Raw genomic sequence first — 19803 nt, forward strand, 5'->3', positions numbered from 1 at the left:
TCAAATTTCAGTTAATCCATGCTATTTTCCCCCCTTGATTTAGAGAACTCCACAGAATTTCTGACAGTAAGTGAGGACACTCACAAATTTGTTGCTGAACTGAAAGAACCCGGAAAATATAAGTTGTCTGTAACAACGTTTAGCTCCTCTGGCTCTTGTGAAGTTCGGGGAAGTCAATCACCAAAAACACTCAGCTTTTACATCAGTAAGTATCTCAATTAATCTTTATCTCCCAGACCAACATAATATTAATGCACAGGGAGTTTGACCACTAACACACTGTAGCAGCTGTGGCATCTGCCTCAGTATCAGAAAAATCCAGTCTCTTCCAAAACAGAGTCTCCTTTTACATCTTCTAAAGAGAGGATTTATTTCGCAGAATTAAATCAGTGGTTGTAGAGATTCTTGAAAATATTTAACTACCTTACTCCTGGAGGCTGTGAGTACTGTGTTACAGACGAAGGGCTTCTCAGGTCGAGAGTGTGGGAATTGCACAATTAAACACTGAACTCTGAAATTAAATGGTCTCTGAGAGCACACAGGGCAAATTAAGGTAGATGAAATAGTTCAGCCTGCTAAATTCAGAGGAAAAGTAGTAATTTATTATTTCCCTATAGGATTCTAGGTTTTCTCAACTGAAGATTTAGTAAAAGACACAATCACAATACAGTACTGAGTAAACTAAGATCAATATTGATGATTAGATCAACATGTGAGACAGGTGTAGGTGAATTCAGACTATTGTCCTTCTGAAGGCTGTGGTCATCTTTGCAGAAACAAGGGAATGAGTAGCCTGAACAAGTATACCAGTCAACACATATATACAGTGTCTTGCAGTACAAGGGGGAGTAAATATAGCCTACAGAGTGCCCATAAAATGAAAACAGCTTGCAGCACTACACAGTTTTGCATGCAAGAGGGTAGTGTCTCCCCTACATCATGAATGCTGCAGCAGGACATGGTAGCTGAGGCTTGCAGAAATACTCATATCAAAAGGAAATATACTTAACACATTTTTTTTAAATTAATACTTAAGTAGCTCATAATATTTACAAATACTATTTAAGCTTAAATTCATCATAATGGTTAACTGCGTGCAACTGAATTCCTCTATTGCTTCTATATTTTTAACAGCTTTACAGTTGAAAGAAACTGTGCTTGGAAGACAAAGAATGTAAGCAGCTCATGAGAGAAAGGGTCTCTGGTGCTGTAATTTCACTGTCTTCTGATTTTCTGTAGGAGTAGTTAGTAGGCATCTTCATTATATGAAAACATTAAAGTACATGTATATATAAATGTATACAAATAAATCCAAGTATACATAAATAATGTAGCATTTCTATTAACACCAAATATTATTCCATCTTAAAAAGTGTGTTTTATTTCTATTAAGCAACATTCAATGTGTCCTCCATGAAGTTTATCAACTAGGGACGGCAACCTCTCAGAAAATGAGAAAAAGTTAATCAAAAAGTATAGCTATATGAATTGCTAGATTAAGGACGAACTTGAATTTCATTGGTTATAAAGTATTAAGTTGTTAACAGGAATGTACTGGCTATTTTTGTGTTACATGTAATACACAAGGATGTTCGTTTTTCACACTATATATTTATTTATTTTGATGAAGTACGTCTGTTAGGTTTGTGGGCTTTTAGACACACATGAAGATTCTTGACAGTTAACCTATTTATTCTGACTAACTCAAGAACCTTAGTATCTTAGGTAGATTTCATATGGATTACTGACAGTATGTCGAATCTGAGATGTGCACAAGTACTCTTAAGGTGAAACTGTTTTCCGTTCCTCTTTATTAGCCTTGTATGGTGACTACATCTTTGGGCCCTGGTGAGGATGGAGCCCTGACATAAGGGAGCTTAGTTCCCTTATTGGCAATGTTGAAACAATTTCTGAATAGAAACAGCTACACACATATCCACAGAGACTAATCTAATGATCAAATTCTTCTTTTTGCCAGAGTTGGTGTGCGTCTGCTCTCATGAATAAATTTTGCTCACAGCTTCAGCCTTATCTTATCCTTGTAGCTTTCAGTCAGTGAATCATCCTGTTGAATTACTGGCTCGTGTTACTCAACATTTTTGTTGGACCCAAATGGCAGTCTGGATTGTCAAATATTGTAGGCTGATCTTGCACAAAATTCTTGCTCTGGCATTTGTTTTATTTTCTCAATAAACTTAAAGTACTATTAGAATTGTGTGGAGGAAAAGAAGAATGTCAAGGAGAGAGCTGTCAAAAGTGCCACTTAAAACTGAAAAGAAAAGCTCAAAATTGTCATGAAATTTGACCAAGTCTAGCTAAAGTTATTTTCCAAATTGCTATTTTATATATATATATATATATATATATTTAAACAAGTGCTTCAAATAGCCTGATGGAGAATGAGGTTTTTCATTATGGTAACCTCTGTGAACTCAATTTTCACACTTCAGGGACATGGTGCACTTGGGTATTTTAGTGCGTGTAGAAGGGGGGAAAAAAAAAAGTGTGCTTATCCTTATTTGTCATGGATCTTGGATATCACTGGTTTTAAAATATTTAATTGGAGCACAACTGATATTGCTGGGTGGTTTCTAGTAAGCAACAGAGAATACTGTAATCAAATTTTCAAAATGCTTATGTTTCTCTTGTCATCTCCTGCTCTGCTACAAGCGAAATGGCAGTGACTGCAGGCTGTTTCCCATCTTTGTTTTGTGGAGATGGACAGCCACCAGTCCAGCCTCATCCCTAGTAGTAAGTAATCTTGTGAAAGAAAGATATTTTAACATGAGTGCCTTAAATGTGTAGAGTGGCTTGCTCACACATGGTTTTTGGCATGTCCCAGGCCCCACAGGTGAATGGATAGAAGAGCTCACAGAAAAGCCCCAGCACGTGACAGTGACGGTGCTCAGCTCCACTACTGCCCTGACATCCTGGACAGCCTCACAAGAGAGTGGTGGCAACAGCACAATTGTGTCTGTGGTCTCCCTGACATGTCAGAAGCAAAAGGAAAGCCAAAGGCTTGAAAAACATTACTGCACAGAGGTAAGAGGCAGAGGGTGGAGCCTGTTCAAGTACAGGAAAAAATTGCTTATCATCCTGCTGTTTGTTATCACAATGCCAAGGGCCCCATCAAGCTAAGGGCTGCAGAGCACAGTGGGAGATGCTCAGTCTTGCAGTGTGAAGAGAGTTACAGAGTGGAGGGCAGAGCACAGCATACAAGAATGACAGCATGCACTAAAGCATGTTAGTGTTAAAACTGTATTTCTGCTGCACTGGCTGTGTCCAATTCTTTGTTCAAGCTTTTGAGTTATATTATACCCTTAGAAACATGGTGGTGGCAGTGAGAAATGGTGCAATATCATAGTAACACTTAGGCATATGCTACAATCCATGTTTGCTAAGAAAAGTTATCACATTCATGATTATCATTTGACTTGCATAAATTATTTCTTAGATTTCCTACATATGAATACAGAACCTGAGCCTAAACTTTCTGGAAGTTAGGGTTCATCAGAAGTCATCTTTTCACTCACAAAAGAGATTTAAAACCTGGGGAGTAAATAATAATCCAGACCACTTGTGATTTAGATGGGCAATTCCCATATGGGACATGTTTATGATGATCAGGAGTCCTGAAACCCAAAATAAGGCAGTTTTATATTACCTGGAACCCATGGTGAGTGCAACCCCAGGTCAGATCCTATCATTCTGATAGATCAGTGCCACATGGCTTCAATTAGAAAGAGGTTTCAGTCCACATCTCTTTCCTTCCCATGATGCTGACAAGTTGCTTTTCTGAGCAGTGCGACAACTTCTGTCTAACTCCCTAAGCATGTGTGACTGATGAGCCCGAAAATGGCTGCAGCGTTGCCATGTACTGCACCCTCAGCACACCCATGGGAATGGAAGAGCAGAGCCAGTGCTCCCTGTGAATATCCACCTTTGTGATTAGCCCGATAAATTACTTAGTACAGTTTACCGGATGTTCTCTGGATACTCAGTACCCTGAGCTGGTGGAAGGGGATGGGGAACAGGATGTGGCCCTCATTATCCATGAAGAACTGGTTGGTGACCTGCTACGGCACTTAGATGTGCACAAGTCGATGGGGCCGGATGGGATCCACCCAAGGGTACTGAGGGAACTGGCAGAGGAGCTGGCCAAGCCACTATCCATCATTTATCAACAGTCCTGGCTATCAGGGGAGGTCCCAATCGACTGGCGGCTAGCAAACGTGACGCCCATCTACAAGAAGGGCCGGAGGGCAGACCCGGGAAACTACAGGCCTGTCAGTTTGACCTCAGTGCCAGGGAAGCTCATGGAGCAGATCCTCCTGAGAGTCATCACGCAACACTTGCAGGGGAAGCAGGCGATCAGGCCCAGTCAGCATGGGTTTATGAAAGGCAGGTCATGCCTGACGAACCTGATCTCCTTCTATGACAGAGTGACGCGCTGGGTGGATGAGGGAAAGGCTGTGGATGTGGTCTACCTTGACTTCAGCAAGGCTTTTGACACCGTCTCCCACAGCATTCTCCTCAAGAAACTGGCTGCTCTTGGCTTGGACTGGCGCACGCTTCGTTGGGTTAGAAACTGGCTGGATAGCCGGGCCCAAAGAGTCGTGGTGAATGGAGCCAAGTCCAGTTGGAGGCCAGTCACTAGTGGCGTCCCCCAGGGCTCGGTGCTGGGGCCGGTCCTCTTTAATATCTTCATCGATGATCTGGACGAGGGCATCGAGTGCACCCTCAGTAAGTTCGCAGATGACACCAAGTTAGGTGCGTGTGTCGATCTGCTTGAGGGTAGGAAAGCTCTGCAGGAGGATCTGGATATAGGCTGCACCGATGGGCTGAGGTCAACTGCATGAAGTTCAACAAGGCCAAGTGCCGGGTCCTGCACCTGGGGCGCAATAACCCCAAGCAGAGCTACAGGCTGGGAGAGGAATGGTTGGAAAGCTGCCAGGCAGAGAAGGACCTGGGAGTGATGGTGGATAGTTGGCTGAATATGAGCTAGCAGTGTGCTCAGGTGGCCAAGAAGGCCAACGGCATCCTGGCTTGTATCAGGAACAGTGTGACCAGCAGGGCTAGGGAGGTGATCGTCCCCCTGTACTCAGCTCTGGTGAGGCCGCACCTCGAGTACTGTGTTCAGTTTTGGGCCCCTCGCTACAAGAAGGACATCGAGGTGCTTGAGCGGGTGCAGAGAAGGGCGACGAAGCTGGTGAGGGGCCTGGAGAACAAGTCCTACGAGGAGCGGCTGAGGGAGCTGGGCTTGTTCAGCCTGGAGAAGAGGAGGCTCAGGGGTGACCATATCGCTCTCTATAGGTACCTCAAGGGAGGCTGTAGCGAGGTGGGGGTTGGCCTGTTCTCCCACGTGCCTGGTGACAGGACGAGGGGGAATGGGCTTAAGTTGAGCCAGGGGAGTTTTAGGTTAGATGTTAGGAAGAACTTCTTCACTGAAAGGGTTGTGAGGCACTGGAACAGGCTGCCCAGGGAAGTGGTGGAGTCACCATCCCTGGAAGTCTTCAAAAGACGCTTAGATGTAGAGCTTAGGGATATGGTTTAGTGGAGGGCTGTTAGTGTTAGGTTGGAGGTTGGACTCGATGACCTTGAGGTCTCTTCCAACCTAGAAAAATTCTGTGAAAGTTCTGCATCCTTTAAAAATCTATTTTTATATGGATCTTTGTCAAAATATGTTGTTTTATTTTAAGAATAGCCATGCACTTGCACATTGGGAAGTGTCTTTTGAAGACAATTTGAGAATTGTTTCTCAGAACCAGTTTGTAATCTCCTTGAGTTATATTCCTTCCATTTATTAAAAATGCATTCATCTAATCAGGAAGCAAAACAATACAATAGATGATTATAAGTCATGGATAGCAAGTATGTACATATATGATTAAAGTAAATACTACAGAATTCATCTACAAACTCAAATGCAAACACCTAGAGCCAATCTGTGGATAAACAAGATATCTGTAAAAGTAAATGTGTTCACTGAAAGTAGGTGAAAGGTCTATGTACAGTTATTTGTTTCTTTTTATCACTACAGATATTCATACTTCCTCTAATCAAATTTTATCAATTTTATCAGATTATTATGCTTGGGATTATTAACAGCTGTTGGTTTGAATTCTCCTTGACAAGCTGAAAAGGGGCAAAATTCAGTGCAGAGTTCTATTTGTTTCTACAATTATGCATAAATTAAGTGATTAGCTCTTGAAAGCAGCTGTTAAAAACAAATTCCAGTCCTCACTAAACCTGTGTTTACACTGATGTATTTATGTGCATCACTGTAAATCAAATGTGACTGTGATTGTGGAAATGTTGCAGAGAAAATATTAGTAGGAAGTATCAGCCTGCAGTTCTAGAAGAAGTGCATGACGTCTCTTCCTCAAAGCTCCTATCTGTCTCTTCAGAAGAGTTGTCATACTGTATCAGACCAGGGATCACCTGGTTAGGTACTCTTACTCTAGGTCTGGCCAATACCTGGGGTGCCACAGCAGCAGTTTGAATGCCAGTGTTTCAAACAGAAAAGAAAAATCAGAAGGTCTCTTCATCAGTTTTTGTAGTGCTGTGCAAAAGAGGCAAAAGAGAGTAATTTCTCTCTGATTTCAGCATTCAGTCATTTAACACTTGCATTCAGAAGACAGATTTCCCATAATACTGACTGTTCACATAGCTGCAGATGAATCAGATGTCTGATGAAAAACCTCAGGCTTTTACTGAAAATACACTGTCTAAATACTCTAGCCTGGGTAGTATCACCTGTATATGGATAATACAGCCTGAATATTTCAATAAGACTTGGCACTAGGAGAGAGTGGCTCAAGTGGCTCTGCAGTGTCACAGCTGACCTTATACAGCAATGTAAGTGTGATTCTCTGAGCCAGATTGTTTGTAAATCCAGTCCTGACCACTGTCAGAGTTTTGCCATTTTGGGCTTAACTGAATAGGGTTTTAGCCGCTGGCACATCATGCCTTCAGTTAACTGAAGCAGTTCAACTACAGCCTCAATATTCTTTTAACTGACCGAGTAAATACTTCACATCTGATATGTTCCCACACTATTAGGTGAATTCAAGTAACAGCCTCATTGAGAATCTTGTTCCTGGTGCCCAGTACCAAGTTGTGGTTTACTTACGGAAAGGACCATTGGTTGGACCACCTTCTGATCCTGTTACATTTTCTATTGGTAAGTCCTGTATTTACTGTTTGATTTTTTTTCTTCCTTTTCCTTTTCCTTTTCCTTTTCCTTTTCCTTTTCCTTTTCCTTTTCCTTTTCCTTTTCCTTTTCCTTTTCCTTTTCCTTTTCCTTTTCCTTTTCCTTTTCCTTTTCCTTTTCCTTTTCCAGACAAAATTGTCACATTGGTTATTTCAAATGTACTGAACTCTTATTGAGAATATTTGTTTTTCTTGTGTTGTCTAGCTCATTAACAAGGTGGGGAAAAGCTCCTTTGGTGAGAGACGGGTATTTCATATTTCGACAATAGATTATTACAAAACCTAACTAGAGAACAATTATGGATTCACATACACAGGGCCCTATGTAAGGAACTCTCTTCACTTTTGGCCACATATATGCTCGTGCTCTGTCATTTAGGCTGGGAATCATCTCACTTAGGTGTGGCCAGCTTAAGCTGCAGGTAGTCTGTGACCAGTTGAGAAGTGTCCGCTTCTTGGGGGGAATCACTCCTACTGTCTCATGAAATGTATGAGATTGCTGTTAAGACATTTGTAGCAAATGTACTTTATGGAGAATGTAATGGGATCCAGTCTGAAGGCCATGGTGCTAAAAGTCAAGAGAACTGGATTATCTTCTCCAGTACTATGACCATCACCAAACCTGATTTTTTTGAGTTAAGCCGTGGATCTCAGGGTTCTCTGCTTTGAGATTTGAAGATAAAAAGAACCCTCTAAGAATGAGAGTGACATTTTCAAGAATGTGGTTTCATGACCTACATGCAGAACTTCTCCCCCTGTGCTTGTAATTCAAGATTCCATCAAGATCCTAACTAAAGAGTGACTTAGAATAGGGTTTAGTATCTTTTAGCTGCAGTGTCATTTATTTTGTTAAGGTTATCACTTTAACAAAATGTAACGAGAAAGGGCAAAGAGAAAGAGACCCGGAGTATAGAATTACATTTACAGAGAAATATTTAACCTTAGTCTCCCAGCTTCTCCTTTTGACAAATGGTTTGCCTTGAGGGAGAGCAGGTGGCTGAAAATTAGAGATCTTCAGTATTTGTCACTCTGCTTCTCTGTGATGAGGGGAAGAAAGCAAAACAGGAAAAAAAAGAAACAAACAAACAAACAAACAAAAAAAACTAACCTGTTAAGAGGTGAATTCAGTAAATAAAAGTAGATATGTGGACTAGTAAACATGGTGAGAGAGTTTTCGTTGTAGGCAATCTGTTCAAGTATTTACATAAGCTAGGTCCAAATAAAATTTGAAAAGATAATATGATATAGTTCAGTAAATAAAACAAACAAACAAAAAAGGTAAGTTAGTAAATATATAACCTTATTATTAAAAACTGTACCATTGAACAATTTTTAGAAAAACTTTGGATTTTATTTCTCCCTGTATTTTCTTCAGAAATCTGTAAATTTCTGTTTTCATTTGGGAAAGTGAAATCATATATTCCCAAAATAAATAAGTTTCCTCATTTTCTCCACTTCTCTGTCTCATCACAATCATGAACAGTTCTTATTCAACTAGAAATGGCAATCATTTTCTAAATAAAGTGTGTCATAGGTTTCTAATTATAAAGAGGACATTTTCTGAAGTAAAACAACAGTTGTATGAGTTTTCATTTCATTACAGGATATTGAATTCGATATTAAAATAGAAACGCAAAGCAAACTGTTGTGTGAAATTATCAGTGATGGTTAATGATCAATGAAGTGGAAATACTGTAAAGTGCACTTTAAAAAGTATTCAGTTCTGTATGTATTTATCATAACCTTCACTTTCATTCAGTGGGTATTAGCACATTATAGAAAGGAAAAAAAAGGTCAAGTAAATGGCAACTGATTTTTGAAAGGAAATGCAATCACGTGACAACGTGGGCTGAAGTAATTTGGGTGTTCTTGACTTTGACCCTACATGCAGTAGCTGGGGTTCTGCAACCCCTGCAAAAGCTAGCAAAGTACTTAAGTAGCCTCACTGAAGTCATGAAAAATGATTGCTTTCTAGACAAGTAAGGGTTGCAGAACTTGACCCTTACGTGACATATTTCAAATCGTTTGACTTCTCTTTCCCAGTTTCATCATCTGTGAAGCAAGAATAGCAATTCATGACAGCACCTCTAGGTTCCCCAGGGAAGGAAATATAGACATAAAAACTGTTTTCTTCTTGTGGCCTTTATCTTCCAAAGTATTGTGGCTTTTGATGTTTTTGTTTTTGAGAATTCAACATGAAATATCTCCTAAACAGCCTGATTTTCAAAGTCAGTGGAAGCCTCTAGTCATTTTGGAAAAAGTAGACATAAGAAACAAGGAAGCTGTTAGGAATTCAAATCAGGAACAAATCAGAAACAGACAGAACTCGGTTAATGAAAGATTTTTTTAAAAGTGTAGTTAATAACAAAAAAACATTACTAACCACAATTTCTGGTTTATAGTGCCCACTGGAATAAAGGATCTGACACTTTACCCTTTGGGACCTACTGCTGTAGTTTTGAGCTGGAACAGACCTTTTCTTGGCGTGTTCAGGAAATATGTTGTAGAAATGTTTTACTTCAACCCATCAACGATGACCTCTGAGTGGACAACCTACTATGAAATTGCAGCAACCATCTCCCTTACTGCCTCCGTGGTAAAGTGACCATTACTGACTATTGCTTTCCCATATATATGTGATGCTGGCACACTGGGGCTTTTCCTTGTCCAGCCTTTCCCCCATGAATACATATGCATACCTTTAAAACTGGAACGTTTTTTTTCCAGGCAAAGTAGAGAAAATGTCCAAGATGCTAGAGGCATTTACTTTTACTAGAAGGGGAATGCAGCTGAATGATGCTAAAAGTTAAGCAGAATAAGGAGGTAGAAGATGAGCTTCTCTTCTGTTGACAAATGGGCATGTTCAGCAATTCCAGAGGCAGCTTCAGTTTGTGGGTCAGTTTGTCACTCAAGGCTTTAACCAATTCCAGCATCTCCTCAGAGGGAGTAGTCCAAAGCCTTATCTGTATAATGAATATTGATAATATGGATTTGGAGCTTGCAAGCTGGACTTGCAGTGAGCCATCTGGAGTGCATAGCTGCAGAGATGCTCTTGTGAAAAAAGCCTTCATATTTTTGAAGATGCAAAGACATACACCAGCTTTTCACCTAGGCACAGATCATTTCCTAGAACAAAATCTTTGCAAGATTTGCAAGATTGAGTATTCAACAGAAATTCCATAAAAAATATTCATCTTACTTTCCATATTTTTCTAGAGAAGGTGAATGGGTTTTATTCAGACTTTGCCATTGCACAGGATAGTGAGCAGTTTTAGCTGAAATTAGTTGTTATGAGTATGCAAAAAGGATAGCAATAACTTTTGCTGCTTGTAAGAGCCATAGTGATTTACCGTAATTCATTTGCATAATACTATTTGTGTAGTAATTTCAGCTACAGCAGCTTAACAGTAATTGGGTACGTGAGTATAAATCTAGCACATAAATCTCCAAGGAAATTAAAAACAAAAATAACTTACCAAAGGAGTAATTAATATCTTGTAATCATGACGCAGCACAATTAGATTGATACCTGAGTGATCCAAGTCATCTTTGAAATAATACCATCTTCCAGAGTAAATGTGGTTCATTAGAAAATGACACGATGTTGCCCATTACCATTGCAAATCCTGTTCATGGAAGCTAAGGGAAGTTGGCTGCCTTTTCAACTCCTTTGAATTTTTTAAAAGAGTTACCCTGAATTAGAGAAGGAGGATCTTTCCCTTGTGTTATGGCATTTAACATATAAGTAGGTATCGCTGAACTTTTACTTGGGTTCACTAGCAGTGCTTGAGAATCCCACCAATACCACATTTTTCCATACAGTCAGTAAGTCACTTGATATCTCTGATAGTGGAATCTGAAGCAACAGTGCCAAGCCCAGCAAGGAGACAGGGGGATCAAAAATCAAGCTGACAGCTTAGATAAAAAACAATTTCCTGAAGGGGTTATCACTTGGTCAGAAGTGTTGGAACTGAAACAGCCTTTCAGTCCATTTATTTGCTTCATTCATTTTTTACTCTGAAGATTATTTTAATGTTATCAAAACAATGTTGGTATTGTCCATATTACATCAGGAGCATTTCAAAAGAATACCAAGCAGCTTCAAGGTCCTGGTGTTAATTGGATATAATTGTTTCTAAAAATCATAATGAGAATAAGCATCAAACCCTGTATGTGGATTGCCTTATAACATCTGAAAAATACCACTGCAAACAGCAGAGATTTGTGAAAAAAGCAGTTCCTAAGTTGATGAAATTTTTTTTGTTCTTATTTCCTATTTGCTTTTATTCTGAATTACAAAATATCATTAGGATTTTCATTTAAATATTTTTTTTCCTATGCTGGCATTGGAAGTATTTGAATTTTAACTTAAATAACACAAATGATATTGCAATATAAAATACACTGTATTTTATACTTCATTTATATCTCATTTTTATTTATATATATAATTTATGTCTCATTTATAACTCATTTATATTTCATATTTCATTTATAATAAATGATAATACAATATTAAATACATCTCAAAAAATTGAAAAGAAAAAAAAAAGTCCTATGAAGTGATGACATCTGAGTCAAAAAACATTGTTTCTGGTTTGCCTTGAAAGTGCATTTAATTAAAAAAGCAGAACCCATGTTTCAGTGGGAGTTTCCCTTCGTGAGTAGACCTGTGACCACGTGCCCATGGATAAGCAGCAGTGCTATAACAACCATGTTCAGTCTCACTGCACAGATTTTTGAATAAATCCAAATGCCACAATACAGAGGTTACCACTGGAGCAAGAAAAAGCCTTAGTAAAATGGTGCCATGCGTGGGCACTAGGTTTATAAACATTGTCTCATTTTATAAGTCACGTCTCGTGCTGGTGAATTTTCTGCTGAGCTGCTCTTTGTCTTTTCTTGCTCTGCAGAGAATAGCTAACCTGTTGCCTGCTTGGTATTATAACTTCCGGGTCACCATGGTGACCTGGGGGGACCCAGAGCTGAGCTGCTGTGACAGCTCCACCATCAGCTTCATTACAGGTAAGCATCCCTCTGAAAACACTGTGAAAATAATGCCTGGAGCAAGACTGCTGAGAAGATCTAACCTGGATGCTATGTTTCACCAGCAGATACTTGCAAGTTAGGGTATTAAATAGCTAAGGGGAGGTTGTTCTTGTGTGTGTTTTAAGGAAAGCTCTGATGACTGCTTCAGTATATATAATTTTCCTGTGCAAAGCACAGTGTTTAATTGCTCTGTTCCGGTCTTCTATCAGCTGAAGGCATGGCTACAGAGAGAGCCAGTGATCCTGATTGTCTTCTATGACACTGTATGTTTTACCCACTGAGAAGTTTATAGATAAATAACGTGAATTCGGAGGTTTGCTACTATTGTGAAAAAGGTCCTTATATTTACACTGTTTCCAAGTGTTTTTCTCTCCTTTTCCCCTCCCAGTAATCCACAGATCAGACCATGACTGTGGCACCTTAGCTAACAAGGAATAGAGTTCTGTGCCCTTAACGCAGATCGAGGCAGGTAGTATGTTTGGCAGCATGTTTTTCTTGTGCTCCAATCTTGTCCTTCCTGCTGGGTGCATTTTGTTTGTACACCATGAGGAGAGAAGGGTGCTTCTGTGACCAAGGCATCACACCTGTGCTTGGTATGTTGGCATTGTGAAGCTGTGGTGCTGGCCATCTTTGTTGTCCACAATATAGATTCTCAGCTGCAGCAAACTGATACAACCCTACTGATAGCCCTCTCCCGGCTGGGATCAGTTTTGCATTTAGCACGCTCCCTGTCTTCTGTCAGACAGTTTGGGCTCAGGTCTTCTTCATATGTAAAATGAATGCTGTTTCCTCTCTGGCTAATCCAAGACCTCCTGTGAGCTCATTGCCAAGTGTTTCTAGCATCCAGGCTGCTTAAGTCAAGGCTCCCTATTGAACCGTTTTGCGTTTACCACCATGTAGCTCACCTTGCAGAAGTACAGCTGATTGAAAGCAGTAAATAATTCAGATGTGCTATGAGAGGAAATAAATATGACTCATTTTTCTTTTCCAACTCTGGAAACCACATTATGAGGGAAATCAGGCTATGATTTCCAGCCACTCCCTCCTAAACAGATACTAGCCTAGACACAGATTTTCTGTTTGGTGAAAGTCTCAGAGGATGTAACTGAGGAAGGGAATGAATACAACCCCTTTGTATTGATGATTAATATAGTTCCTGTGCCTGACAGAACCATGAATGAAAAATGATCACTGTGTTGGTTGACTCCTAGCTCCCATGAAGTCAGCTGAAACCTCCCATCCTGAGATATCTGATCCCAAGCTATACTGGGGCAAATCCTGGTGCTTGCTCTGTCTATCAGAAACTCACAACACCCACTAGGGCCCTGTGACAAGTCTTCAGTGACATGCAGTGTCCTTTGGCATCAGTCATCTTTTCTGTTTCACTCTAAGGAAGTAATTTTCCAGATGGCTGGCTGCTGTATGCAGGGAGAAAAGTCTTTTCCAACTGATTTGGGTACCAGGTTCAGCATTTTACAGTGGAAATGTTCCAGTGGGGCCCTCACACTTTGTCGTATCTTTAGAAACCTACAGCAAAACTTAGGAAGATGAAGGTTATTCTAAAATATAAGGATTCATCAGGATCATTTTGTATCTCTGTATGGGGAAAGGACTTCAACTGCTATCAGATGAAAAATGTATCAGTTTCTTACCTTGCAGACATAGACAAAATCAGAAATGGATGAAGATACTAGATAATATAATCAATTTGTGATTAGCAAAACCCCATTTTAAGAAAAATCATCTGGTCTTACAGTGAAAACATCCAGAGGGGGAGAGGCCACCAATCCCCTGGAAAGTTGTATTTAATTTCTCTTATTATCAAAGGTTCATCTTTTGCTGCTTATCTGAATTTTCCTATTTTTAATATCTAGTCTATGATTCTTTTTACACTTTTCACTTATTGACTGAAGAGCCACAAATCTTTTTTTTTTTTTTTTTAACCTTTGCACTGAATTTAGCTTCACTCTTTTCTGTTGATAAATTGCATCCATTGAGCTCTTCAGGTGCTCTCTCAGTAAGATATTTTGTCATGCTGCTTTTTTTCCCCCAACTATGCCTTGCTAATTTTTACTGTCTTTACCAAAGTACATGAAAACCTGCACCTAAAATTGTAGTACCAGCCTGCTGAATACTCCCAGAAAGGCAAAATCAGCTCTCTATTCAATGCTCTCCTGTTTGTGCATCTCAGTGATTGCATTTTCTATGGCTTCACACTGGAGGTCTATGTGATTTGCTTCTATTTTGTCCCTTCTAAGTCCTTCCTAGGGTAGCTACTTTCCAGAACATACCATTCAAGAAGTGCTGCCTGCGTTCCTTTTTCCTAAATATTTGACTTTGCATCTGGCAGTCTCAAATATGTTTTGTTTGAACAGGCCCAGTGTAGGGGACAACAATTCAAACCACACCTGTCCAGATTGTCTACTCTGCCAGTTGCTGTGCTACTTGCGTGGTTTATCAGCTGTGCTTTTACTTATAGAGTATTGATGAAAATGTTGAATACCAGTGAGCCAAATGTTAAGGGAAGAATCCTGATAAATAAATCCAGAATGACCAAATTAGAAGGGCTTATCTATATGCAATCACCATTGAATGTGAGCATTAAATACCCTCCTGCCCTCTGATTACCTTATTAGTTGAATACTCTTCATTTTTGTCCTGGGACTACTCTTTCATGTCTGCAAATTTGAAATGTTTATCCCCAGTAGATGCACTTTTACACTGTTTCAAGTTGTGAGGAGACTGCAAAGTTCTTTATCTCCCTCAGCCTGTTTCTTTCCAGAGTGGGAGCAAGCAGATGTTTTTATGCAGCACTTGGTCCCTTTCTGCATTGTTCCGAATAACGCTACCTCTCCTGCACAGCCTGAGAAGGTTGCCAAGAATTTAAAAAAGAAAAACAAAAAAAGGCCAAAACTAAACTTTAAAATACTAAATAGCAGGTTTTGCGATCTTCTTGACAGTATACCATCTGTCAGTTCTTCTGTGTATTGCTGGGAAGCTAACCTCTGTACCTGGAACATAAGCCTGATTTTTAAAACACAGCAGAAGGATCACCTGGGAGTTTGGGACCACACCTTGCAGCAAGCTCAGGGCAGACAAACCATTTCCCTAGTGCAGAATCCCACTGCTCACATGGAGCCTATAGCTAGGCAGGGGCCCTACTCTGGAATAAAGAGTATTAGAAGAGACTGGGTGATGTATAGCCCTCTCCCACACCAACTGTTTTGATGTCTCCAGAAGAGTGGGGAGGGAGGGAGGCCTGGGGGCCCCAGACTGCTCGTAAGTAAACACTTGCCAGAAACAGCATTTGCTCTCTCAGGCTCCTGCAGGAACAGTTGCTTGATGTTGTATTGACACAAGGAGAAATTGTGGCACTGCTGGTGTTGCTGTGGTGACTAATGAGTTTTTAATGCCACCTGCTGTAAACAGCTGGATTTAAAGCAATCATAAGTAAGGGCACTTTAGACCACCAACATTTTCGTTTACTATGAGAATGCTTTTAGCTTTTGAGATTCAAAAAAAAAATGGAAAGAAAGGCAGGCAGACTGTCAGTGTTGGTGAGTATGCCCACATCTGTCCTTACTGTGAAGTTGTCTTTTGGTCCAGTGGATGCTTTCAGCTGTCTCTTCCACCAGACAGTCAATGAGCTGTAATTTCCTACAGTCTTTCTGTGCCACTCAGCTCCCAGTGGACAATGGTGCCAAGGGAGTTGGACACATCAGTCCTGGCCCGTAGTCTCATTTCACGTACCCTGCAGGTTCTGTTTCTAAATATTTAAGACTTAGATCTATGTGAGCTTTAGGAGGGCAAGCATGTCATCAATATCTAGGTATGTTAGGAAATTAATAATAGTATATAAGATTCATGCTGGTAGTGACCTTAGATTGTAAAGAATATGCAATCCATGATAGGGATGGTCTGGAAACCATAGAAATTAAAAGAAACATTGCTTTAAAGATTTTACAATAAATAAGTCTGCTTCCTCTCAACACCATAAAAGGGCGTCTTCAAGATGAATTTGAGAGGAGAGTCTTACTAAGCGTTTCTAAATGGCTCTAAATTGTTCATGTATTGCATTTTCTGCCTTTCTCAGTAACTACTTAAGTAAATCTCTGTTCTCTGGCAACTGTCTCAGTGTACAAGTCAGAAGTCTTCTTGAAAGCAGCAGTGACACCTTGTGGCCCCGTCGGGCAGTCCCCTGCTCCCAGCCCATCTTGCCTTCCTGTGGCTGCTGGCACCCAGGGCTCTGCCAGGGAGCAGGGCAACGGCTGTCTCTGCCATTAATAGATAGAAGCATCTAATTAATAGAGAGAAGCATCTCCAGGGGGAAATTCTTTTCCTTGCATTATACACTTACTTTATCAGGAAATCTTTGGAGGTTGTATGGTTATCTTTCTCCTTTGGCTTCACAGGGAACCAAAATTTTTCTGGCCTGATTGCAGTTTTAGGGAGTGATCCACCATAAGCCAAACCATAGAACAGGCTCATAGGGTTGTGGTGGGGCATACAGAGGAAGAGGAGGCACAACAGCTACTTTGCCTAATACCTAATGACATAGTCAAAAAGTTGCCAAATGCCTGTAGACTAGACACTTAATGCTTAGGTGCCTGTCAGCTGACTGCTGCCTTCTCTGATGGTAGGACTTTCACACTGGGAGCAAAGGGAACCAAAACTTTTCATTCAAAAAGATGTTCTTTGGCAAAGTACAGGTTTGGGACATTTCCTCCTAGGAAGATGCAAACTCAGTGAAGAGGTATTCATTTTTTTTCCCCATGAGAAAACTATCCAAATTCAGTGTGACAGTTCTTATTTATTTCTCATTGAATATCACTGCTTTTCAGTGCTGTAACTCAGTGAAGTAATATCTGAGGCTTTTAATTTGACTTTGAATTCCATTTATAGATGTTAAATCAAAAAGTGGTTTATATCAGTCACTAGCTTCATGTTTTGTTTTGTTTTGTTTTTCTTAACAGAAAGATTGCAAACAAAAATATACTCTTGTTCCAAACATTCCTAAAGGAAAATGCTCTTTTACTGTTCTTTCAGTTACTACTCAGGTGTCTGTATAAAATGCAGATGACTTTACTAATATGTTTTTGCTGTTTTTGTGATGCTCTCTTCCCAACAGTATCCTTTGGCAGAAGTTTATTATTGGACTTGGTAATCAGTTGTGCCAGAGCCTGACGGTAATGTATTTGTCCTCTTCCTTCAGCACCAGTGGCACCTGAGATTACTTCGATAGAATATTACAACCACCTTTTGTACGTCACTTGGACCTATGGAGAAGACGGTACTGACCTCTCTCATTCCAGGATGCTGCATTGGATGGTCATTGCAGAAGGGAAGAAAAAAATCAAGAAGAGCGTAAGTGTGACTGGGAAAACTGTCATTCTCTTACTGTTTTGTTTTGTTTTTCCTCAGTTGATAATTTCATATTGCACAGTTTGAGCAAGATTCATAGAATCCTGGTCAGTTGAAGTTATTTCAGAGCGTGAACATACACTTCTAAAGACTCAAGTTCTCAAAATAGCCAGTGGGCAGAATGCTTCTATTGTGATCCTACACAAATTTTGATGGTTTAGGTGAGAATTTAGAAATAGCTTATTAAACTTCTGAACTGCAGACAATAGAATGTAAAGAGTGTATTTTTAGAAAACAGATAGAGTCCTTTCAATTTCTAGTTAATAATAACCTAGACTACACTACTGGCTGAGGGTTTTTTTAGTTCATTCAAACCAGTTGCTATAACTTCCCTTTTTCTATTTGAATACAAGTTCCACTAACTGATGAGATGAGAATTTCACCCAGAATTTATGCACTTGTTAGAAAACTTGCCAGATGTTATGAAGTTCTTCTGAACTCTTTCAGCCAATTTAAAAATCACTTAGGAAAATAAATCTGGGTTTTCCAATTATGGATTGAAGTCATGCTTTAGCAGGGTGCTGAGGTGCATGTTTGAACTGAAGGAAAAGAGCAGTCCCTGGACATAGAGTGAGATATGTTTGAAATATTGGTGGAGCACTGCAGTGCAGGAGCATAGTGACAGCAGCACAGCTTCATGCAGTCTGTGACCATCTTCAACACCATTATTGAACTTTTAATCATAGACAGGTGGAAAAAGTGTTTGGTCTTTTTCATATGAAAGGTTTCCCTTCTACAGCTGAAAGACTCACCAGATGCTGAATTGGAAGTGGGTTTTCAGCATAAGTGCAAGTTCATCACAAATTTTTATTTGAGTTTAGATGGAACACTGTAGAATTCATTGGATTCCTAGTGGCTGCAAGAGTGCACCCATCTGGAGCTTGTTGCACCATGATTCTAATTACATGATTAGCGGAACTGTTCAAAAACATGACATTTCAGAACGGCAGGAACTTCCAATATTTGGATCTTGGTTTCAAATGAGGAAGAAAACGCCACATTTTATTCCCCCCCCCCCCCCCCCAAATAAGTACTCTAACAATTGAATTCTAAACAATTTTGCTGTGATTTCCCTCCCCTCCCTTCCAAAAGTCACATTCTCAGTAAGATAATTATTCTTTAAAGAAAAAAAATCTGACTCCTGTGCCACAATTTCTGATAAAATATATTTGAATAGAAAATTCTTCAATTAAATAAATATAAAATAAACATTGAATATGAAATTAAATGAAAATGAATATTGAACTTGAAATTCTTTGTTTAAACTAAGGTTTAAATATAGAGAGTGTCTACAATAAAATTTCAAAACTGTCTTGAGGAATATTTGTCTTTCTGTTATCTTCAGGAGAAAAGAACCCAGCAAGTACACTTTAGGAAATTCCTACAACAACATAACTCTTATGGTACCTTGCTAACTTTTATGGTACTGCTTATATTTGTAAATATGGGTGCATCATGCTTGCAGGCTTAAGGGTGTACCTGTTCTCCTAAGCTCTGTTAATCACTTTCAGAAATAGCTTCCTTTATTTATTTAGGCTACTTATTTATTACAGTTAAGGTTGCTATTATGATTGTTTTTTCTTCTAGAATTATTAAAATTAATAGATAAAAACCAGGTGATTATGATTTCTTCCTGTGGTTTGTATATTTCTGAAGACTCTGGAGAAGTTGGTTAGTTTTTATATAACTTACTAAAATAATGTGGATAGGTCTGTTAGTATTCATTTAGAACTGTCCATCCCTCCTGGATCTGAAAACTTCAGACTGAAAATTAAGTGACCAGCATGAGATTGTGAATGTACCCTTTGTAGTTAGACTACACATCCTCTGAAAACAGTCTGTTGCAGTGTCTGAGTTCTGCATCTTTCTCCATGGCCTTGGAGAAATTGGTAGCTTACTCACACCTACAATAAGAAGAAGGTATTCACATTATTCACATATTTGAACCTTAGCTCAGTCTTGGATCATATATGGTTTCAAATCTGTAGGTGACTCAAGTCAGTGCTCAGTATGGCCTATCTTATGCCATCTGTCATCAGGCCCTGGGTTCTATTGTCATGTCAGTGGGTCTCCAGATAGGTGTTAGACTTGCCCAGACAAATTTAATTTGCAGGTCCTTAG

General features: G+C 39.6%; 1 protein-coding gene across 1 annotated transcript in view; it reads left to right on the forward strand.

The window, feature by feature from the left end:
• Positions 1-19803, forward strand: part of PTPRO (protein tyrosine phosphatase receptor type O) — a gene marked incomplete at its 5' end in the record, with an annotated part of 88563 nt that overhangs the window by 33604 nt on the left and 35156 nt on the right. Inside the window, 6 exons of the mRNA XM_032184864.1 lie at positions 44-205; positions 2843-3042; positions 7063-7183; positions 9615-9808; positions 12126-12237; positions 17474-17625. Of these exons, the coding sequence (XP_032040755.1) occupies positions 44-205; positions 2843-3042; positions 7063-7183; positions 9615-9808; positions 12126-12237; positions 17474-17625 (941 nt within the window). The remainder of the gene's footprint in view (positions 1-43; positions 206-2842; positions 3043-7062; positions 7184-9614; positions 9809-12125; positions 12238-17473; positions 17626-19803) is intronic.

Source organism: Aythya fuligula, chromosome 1 (assembly GCF_009819795.1).
Source record: "Aythya fuligula isolate bAytFul2 chromosome 1, bAytFul2.pri, whole genome shotgun sequence".
NCBI lineage: Eukaryota > Metazoa > Chordata > Aves > Anseriformes > Anatidae > Aythya > Aythya fuligula.